At 43.7% G+C, this 8539-nt stretch overlaps 1 protein-coding gene across 1 annotated transcript in view; it reads right to left on the reverse strand.

Moving 5' to 3' along the window:
• Window positions 1-8539, reverse strand: part of NDUFV2 (NADH:ubiquinone oxidoreductase core subunit V2) — a 49182-nt gene that overhangs the window by 12005 nt on the left and 28638 nt on the right. Inside the window, exons 5-6 of the mRNA XM_019546065.1 lie at window positions 3871-4039; window positions 1299-1408 (exon numbers count right to left, since the gene is read on the reverse strand). Of these exons, the coding sequence (XP_019401610.1) occupies window positions 1299-1408; window positions 3871-4039 (279 nt within the window). The remainder of the gene's footprint in view (window positions 1-1298; window positions 1409-3870; window positions 4040-8539) is intronic.

Raw genomic sequence — 8539 nt, forward strand, 5'->3', positions numbered from 1 at the left:
GTGCAGCCCCAGCCCAGTCCCACCACTAGGAAGAGGCTGGTGCTGCTCTCAGCCCACAGCCTGCTCTCACTACACTCTCAAATCCAGGGGGCACCCCTGGGGTTGCATGCAGCAGTAGGGAGCTGCCCCACCCCCAGCCTCCATGTCCCCATCCCAACCCCCAGACAAGCTGTCCACAGCTCCATCCCGCTTCCAGTGGGGGTCTCATTCACCATGGGCCTTGATCTGCCCCCCACCATGCCCCTTACCTCCCCCTACTCCCACCTTCCCCTCCACAGATGGAGCAGTCTCCTATCAAAAAGGATATTTTTATAAGTGGTCTGCCTAAATGTCAGCTCTGATGGGAAAACTTCCTAATTTTCATTGACAAGTCTCTATTGAGGCCTAGAGACTTACTTTTTTCTTAAATAACGCCATCTGAGTGCAGTAGGCATGTGATTCCATGTTAAGCCCAAACCCAATTCAGTAATTTGACATTCTTATTTAAAATATTCCTAACTTCACCCAAATTTGGTTTTGTACAGTAGACTTTATCTAGGACACGCCTGATCTACAGAATTAAATCTCTCAACTTCTCCAAATCTCTGAGAATGCACACAGTCATACCACACTAAAAAACTATACACAAGTACCTTTGTTTGTGATCCTATTATAAAAATGTGAACATTAAAAAAGCTACTACTGGTCCCCTTAGAACACTTTATCACACTGTACAAAATGATGTGTAGTCTCTTGTAGATAAAGAAACTACAAGATACTTTAGCTCAGTAGTTCTCAACTTTTTTGGGCTCAAAGCACCCCCTCCAAAATAACAGTTCTTAATTTTCACAGGGTTTTTTTTGTCTATAGAAAGATAATAGAGACATTCTTCCACTAAAAACAACTCATAAGGGCCCTTAACAGGTCAATGTTTTTAACACTAAAAAAATATTTCACATCTCTTGGTTTATCTTGAGAATCCTATTAGTGCACTTAATAATCCTAACACTGCATGGCATCCTGCAGCCCTTTTGAAAGGATCTCAAGGTTGAGATTCACTGCTTTAGCTTCCAGAAAGTTAAAAACATCTTCTTGCTACATTCAACATTAAGCACAGGGTAGTGCAGTTCTAAAATAGTTTTGAAGACAATCTTTCACACAGCAGAAAGACAACCTATAAAATTTGTAAGTCAATTAATACTTGATAATTACATGAGCTGCTGGAATTTTGTAATCTAAAATAATACAGATTATATATACAGCATGAACAGCATTCAAGTTAAACTATTGTGCATTTTTAAACAGAATGAAATACTTACATAATAATTGTCATTTATTTGTACCATTGGTGCATTCACACAAGCACCCAAACATTCTACTTCCACTAATGTGAAAAGTTTATCAGGTGTTGTTTCACCAACTTGTATGCCTAAAGTAACAAAGAACATTAGGTTCAGCAGTGGCTATTTAAGGAATTTAATAGGAAAAGATTTTTAAATGTTTCATGATTAATTTTAATTTTCACCTCATATGTAAAAACCCTTTTAGTTCTTATCCGATTTGCCTATCAACACTTCTCAAACAGCTCCAGTTCAATTAAGCAAAACATTTTGAAAAAACTACTCACTCGCTTCATATTTCTTAAAATTATTTTATAAAGCAATTATGTATTTATCAATAGGTTAGAAAGCTAATTCTGCTCAGCTATATTTTTGGAGAGAAACCAAGGAGAAAATAAATTTAAAAGGGGAGAGAAGACATGCATTTACCATCACCAAGTAAAAGGACCTGCTCCAGCTCCAACTGGGCTAGATACCAATTGCCTCCACTTCAAGAGAAGTAAGTGAGAGCAGAGCATGCAAACCATAGAAGGTAGCAGTCAACAAGTTGTAAATTTGGGTATTAAGGTATCAGTCTTGCAGATTTACAAAGATTTAATTCAACTGTTCTCAAGTTCGCTCATATACAGGACTAGAACCAAAATAATTAGATGTTTGCTACTGGCTTACATAGCTGGGCCTAAGTGATTATTCCAACCAAACTATGCAAACAGAAGCATGGTGCTGGTGAAAAAAAAATGGCATCAGCCATGATTTTAGTTTTCAAGACAAGCCAATTTCTGCAAGGAAGACGCAACCGTGAAACAAAACATTTCAAACCATACTGACTGAGAATTCAAAGCACCCAGCAACACCATTTTTCTGTAAATTATGCCTGAAAAATAAAATACCAAATCTCAACTTTTTAAAATGTACTATTTATAATCGTCTTCTCCATAATACACTAGAAGGAAAGAACAGGGTGCAATCGGACCTAGACAGGTTACAGGGGTGGATGTATGAGAACAGGATGGGTTTCAACACTGACAAGTGCAAAGTACTGCACCTGGGAAGGAAGAGCCAGCAACATGCCTACAGGCTGGGGAACTCCCCTTTTATCAGTGCAGAGGCAGAAAAGGAGCTTGGACTCCAAGATGAACGTGGGCCGACAGTGTGGGGACGCGGTCAGGAAGGCCAACCATACCCTGTCACACATCCACAGATGCATCTCAAGCAGGTACAAGGAGGTGATCCTCCCCATCTACGCGAAACTGGTCAGGCCACAATTGGAGCACTGCATCCAATTCTGGGTGCCACATTTCAGGAGGGATGTGGACAACATGGAGAGGGTCCAGAGGAGGGCCACTCGCATGATCAGGGGGCAGCAGGGCAGGCCCTCCGAGGAGAGGCTAAGGGACCTGAACCTGTTCCACCTCCACAAGGGAAGGCTGAGGGGGGATCTAGTGGCCATTTACAAACCAGTCGGGGGACCAGCAGGCACTGGGGGAGTCCCTGTTCCCCCGAGCACTGCCAGCAGTGACTAGAAATAACGGTCACAAGCTGGCAGAGGGTAGATTTAGGCTAGACATCAGGAGGCACTACTTCACTGTCAGGGCGGCTAGGATCTGGAACCAACTTCCAAGAGAAGTGGTGCTGGCTCTTACCCTGGGGGTCTTTAAGAGGAGGCTAGATGAACACGTTGCCGGGGTCATTTGACCCCAGCATTCTTTCCTGCCCATGGCAAGGGGTCGGACTTGATGATCTGCTCAGGTCCCCTCTGGCCCTACCAACTATGAAACTATAAAAATCCATGTGTTGCAATATTACGCCTATCAGTCTAAAGAATGATGAAAGTAATTACTGGGGGGAGGGGAGGGAGGGACCAAAAATACAGGTCATCACATTGAAATCCTTATTATAATGGAACTTAGCCCATTTTACTCATAATTTTGAGAAGGGCAATCTTTGATTTCAAGTTTATTCAAATAGTACTTATTTCTTATACAGCTATGTTGGAGATAACAAATGCAGAAATATATTTTTCAAAAATGTGATAAGGGTGTCCATTTTTTGCTACAGTTTTTTGACACCACCTGACAGAGGAGCATGCTTCAATATTAGTGGGATGGGACACCCTGAATTTTCCAAAGTTCCCATGGTTCACATTTTAATTCTAAAACCAAAACTCCTTCTCTCTCAAGCTGTCTATAAAATCAAGAGGGATCACTCCAGAGAAATATTTTGTCCTCTCAGCACCATTACCTTATAGCGCTGTTAAATCCATTTACTCATTATTGCTCCAAATCTAAAATTCATAAATTTCAAATTTATTCTTACAAATATATATGAATAAATAAGATTATCTTGCAATAAATAATAAGGATAAATAAGTTTATAAATAAACTTAAAAAGCAACTGTATTTCCTTTTTGCATCACCACCACCACATAAATTCCTCATTTTGAAAGATATTATTTGAACAGTGAAATATCAAATTTGCAGGCACTGAAAATTTCTAGCACTGTCTGTAAAAATACAATTTTAGAAAATATAAAATGTCATTTGTATCATACCAAGTTTCTTCTTAATGGCCTCTAATATGCCGTCAGAGTCTCTCAACATACAAGGTGTAGTCGTGCAGATCTGAATGTGGTATTTTCCAACAGGCTTACGATTATACATTGTATAGAAAGTTGCAACTTCATACACTCTCATGGGAGGCATTTGCAAGACTTCAGCAACCTAAGAAAAAGAGAATAATACATACATTTTTATTCTCTTAAGGTATTATTAGAGTGTCCCCGACGGGCCTTCGTGAATCTCTACTAGGAGTTTGCCTCTCCGTGTCGGTGAGCACCCCCTTTACCGGGCGTGGGTGTTACTGTGGTTGTTCGCCTTCCCGAGTCACCGAACCTGCTCTCGCCTGCCACAACTTGCTGTTACAGTAGTGGGGCGGGGTTAGTTCACGGGTCCCTCGGTGGCCCGGGTCTGCCTCATTGGTTACACACGGGGCTCCTGCCACCCCTACACCCCAGCCTCACACCATCTGTGGCCTCCACTTCCCCATGCCTGTTCAGTGATGGTCCTGCAGGCTTCTACAGCAACCTTCGTCTTCGCATTTTACCCAAAACCCTAGGGTTACTCCTGCCCTGACGTCGTGCCCTTCGCACCAGCCTGCATTGGTGCCTTAGCCCTCTATAATAGATACTTCGCCACCGACCCGTCACCCTGCACCATGAGCTACGTGCTTCCTCAACGGGGTTCTACTGTACCGACTACCCCCGCTAACCCACCACCAGCACCCTATGACCGTGCCTGGGAGTAACGCCTCCTGGATATTTAACACTGCCCCTCTTATCCTTCAATCGGCGTCCTATATTCTTGGCGGCGATCCCGCCCCGATCTCTCTCTCCTGCCAGGTAATCCTTCGGCCTCTCACCCCTCTTCAGCAATTCCCGCACCCACTGCCTCGGCACTTACTTCAGGGTGCTCTGAATCCTCCTGGGTGGTCTCAATCTTCCTTTGCTCACCCGATCTGGCACACAGAGCCCTATCTGACGGCAATCCAGTCGTTGCTCCTTCTCTCTGGGCCGCCTTCCTCTCCGGCACGTTGGCTCTTCATCGTCCGTCCTGCGGGGCTCGTGTTGGGGATGGCTCGGACAGCCGTTTGTTCCCCTCGTTACCCGCTGCCTCCGGAGTGGTGGCCGCCATTTTTAAATCTGCCAGCCTGCATCTGACATCATCGTCAGCTGCCGGCCGCAGCTGTACATAGACGCGGCTAACGAGCCACATGGGCTCTCCCTCTGTCGCAGCGTCTCTCTTGTCCCGCTCTCCAGATAAGTTTCCCGGTTTCCTCGGGCCCCGGGACATAGAGTAATTTCAGAAAATTGCTGTGTTTTCAAAAGCACTGATAATGTTAATTCCGGTCAAGTATCTTATAGCAGGAATGCCAAACTTGTAGACCATGGGAAGGATCTCACTTGAACCAATGCTGTATGGCCCACAGGGCTCATAAAGGAGATGATAATTTGAGGATAGGGCCCACTGCCAAGATCAGGGACACCAAAATCCATTGCGGGCGAGTGGTATTAACCCTGACAGCTGCTGATACCACTTACCCTTGTTGTCTCTGTGGTTTGGATCTGACTGGGGAGTGGGAAACCAGGCAAGTTTGACAACCCTGTCCTGTAGTACTGACACCCCTCAGTACAACAATGAAGCTAATGTAAAAATTTACTTGCAATGGCTACCTTCAGTACAAGAGAATTTACAAAAAAAAAAAATCATCACTTTGCAACTCTCATGACTTTCTTTAATAAGGAGCCATGTGAACTTTACATAATTCATAACTCTGAATTGTTCAACTATCTCATCAACAAGGAACCATGCACATCCTAACCAAGAAATACCAGACACCCGAAGGAAAATTTTTAAAGATATCACTGTATCTTTAAAATAATGATAATATGACAGTATCTAAATTTTTTTTTTTTTGCTAGAAAGGAAAAGAATCACAACTTTTAGTGATAACAATTGATTCCAAGTTATTCATTTAAAACAGGCACTCCGAACAGTCACCTAAATGTAGAAATGGGTTATGGGAACCTACATATAAAAATGAAAAAGGAGAATAAATCAGCATCAATATTACTTTTTGACTCATGTAACTCAGATGCACTGCTTTTCCTTTCACAGAATTTCAAAAGAGCTAGTGTTTGCTCCAAAATACCATATTCAGTCAAAAATAAGATGACCCTGAATATAACACAAACTTTAATAATGAGATTTTATGTATGGAAAATGTATATATTTAATATATTTTTCTAGGTAAAGGATCTAATTATTGGAGGTCTACCTTGAATTTGTCCCCCCTCCCAGTGATACAGCAGGAAAAAAAATCTGGGGGGTCAGGTAGCCTCTTTGTCCTCTGCTCCCCACCCAACTTCTTGCCTCTGATGGACCCTGCTCTACCTGAGCAGAAGGAAGTGAGGGACAAAATTTGCATATAAGCAAATTACTACAGGTACCCATAGACTTTGTTCAGCCATAATTGATGCATTTTACTTTTTCTTGAAACTGCTGCAAGTTTTAACAGTTTTGTACCTATTTATATATAGTACAAACTATGCCTGATTCAGGGAACCTGGTGTTCTCTGTTTAAAATTTGCAAATTCTCCAATTAAGAAAAAAAAAATCAGATTAAACCCCCTTCAAAATGCACATTTTTCCACAATTGAAATGAAGTGCCACTATATATACAGGTATCAGTGAACCTGGTGTTCTCTGTTTAAAATTTGCAAATTCTCCAATTAAGAAAAAAAAAATCAGATTAAACCCCCTTCAAAATGCACATGTTTCCACAATTGAAATGAAGTGCCACTATATATACAGGTATCAGTTGAACACATTTTTATTGATATATTTACAATTTTAAACCAATTTGGAAGCCTACCAGTGCCTCAATCATAATAAAATAATTTCTAAATATCTATATATGTTGGCATTTGATTTTTTTTTATCATACAAAATCAGAGCTCCTCCTTTCCCCTTCACTAATCAGGATGCAAGTCTAGCTTGCGGTTGTCTGCCCTCCCTACCTTTGCTTTGTGGCAGTTAGCAGCCCTGATATACAAGTGCCCTTCACTCCCAAGCCATAGTTCCCCCCAACCCACCTTCCCCTGTCCCTGCTGGTGCCCCTCACTCCTGACTTGCAGCCCCCCCACCCTGCTTAATCCTGCTAGTGCTCCTCACTCCCAACCTGCTGACCCCAGACCCTCAACATGTGGGGTGAGAGCTGGGGGGGGAGGGGGGTAGCTGTGGGGATGCCACAGGCAACGCATCTGGAGGGAATGGGGGGGGCATGTGTTCCCCCAAATTTGTGTGCCCATAATGGGGCACGGGGCTACAGCATGGCCAGACAAGCATGGACAGGAGCTGCTTCCATGGCCCAGCGGGAAGGTAGAGCAAGGTGGCAAGACTTATTGCCACTGCTGCCACCAGGACCCCCACACCAGCCTCATCACCAGCAGCACGAGAAGTAACAGAGCAGGGGGCACGGGGAGGGGACTGTACTGCCTTCACTTCCCACTCGTCCACCATGGCCTGGCTGTCAATCCCCTCATGCTGCCTGAGCTCCCTCCCACCCCACATCCCCTCCAGGGAAGAGTCATGGCCCATCACAGAAATGCCTGGTTGTAGGAGGAAGTGAGAGCAGTGCATGTGTTTTATAGGCATGCTCAGCATTGGCTGTATTTAAATCGGCTTCATAACTGGTTTCCATTTCTAAGCATTTGCTGCTTTTGGCAGTAGTTTAATGATAGACAATGCATTTAGTGAGGTTTCTTTGTATGCATTTATAGGAGGAGGCACTTCCCCCCGCCTCGCTGATTGGGGAAAAAAGTCCTGTCTTGTATTCAAGTAAATACAGTATTTAAATCTCCCATGAAACCAAAATCCTCTTCTCCACATAGCTCTAAGTTAGTATTACTATGCCTCATCACTGCCAAACCCAAATATGAACAGGGATTCTTCTAAGGCTATGTAGAGATGTTCAGTTTCTTCCAGAACTGCTGTTCTCTGGGTAGGAACCAAAAGTATACAGACATTCAGGCTTTTTTTCCCCAGAGCCAAAACAGCTGCTCTGGGAGAAAAATTACCTGGGAACAAACATGGTTAAGTTTCTCCCATGGGCACTTTCCCTGAACTTTTCCCCACTGCTCCTCTCCCTTCCCAGACTAGACCAACCCACAAAAGTGCCCAGTCTGGGGAAGGGGCTCTGTCTAACTCCCTTCCCCTCTCCTACTAATCTGGGAGTGGGGGCAGAAGCAGGCACCACTGCTCTTAAGCTGGGCTCTGCCACAGTGCTCCCACCACCCTGGAAACCGGTCCTGCACCCTGTTCACCACAGTCCAGTCTGGGGCAGGTGCAGGGGGTAGGGTGGGGGTTCTAGCCCCACTGTTTCCATTATCTTCCCCAGTCTGGGGGGGGTCATCCTCATCTTGGGAAGGCATGGAGAGCAGGGGAGAGGGGATGGCTACAGACTGAATGTCTATACTGCTCCCTCTCCTGGAAGTGTTTCTACCAGGCAAATTTGTAGAAATTAACATATGTATGCAGCTTTATTCTGAGCCTCCTCAATCACAGTAAATTCAAATATATTCTCTCCTATACAGTGACTTCAGTCTCTCTCTTTAAATTGTCTATAGCTGAATTTCAACAGTTGTTCACATAAAAAAAAAAAAA

The sequence above is a fragment of the Crocodylus porosus genome, unplaced genomic scaffold, assembly GCF_001723895.1.
Source record: "Crocodylus porosus isolate Cpor-Errol unplaced genomic scaffold, CroPor_comp1, whole genome shotgun sequence".
NCBI classification, from domain to species: domain Eukaryota; kingdom Metazoa; phylum Chordata; order Crocodylia; family Crocodylidae; genus Crocodylus; species Crocodylus porosus.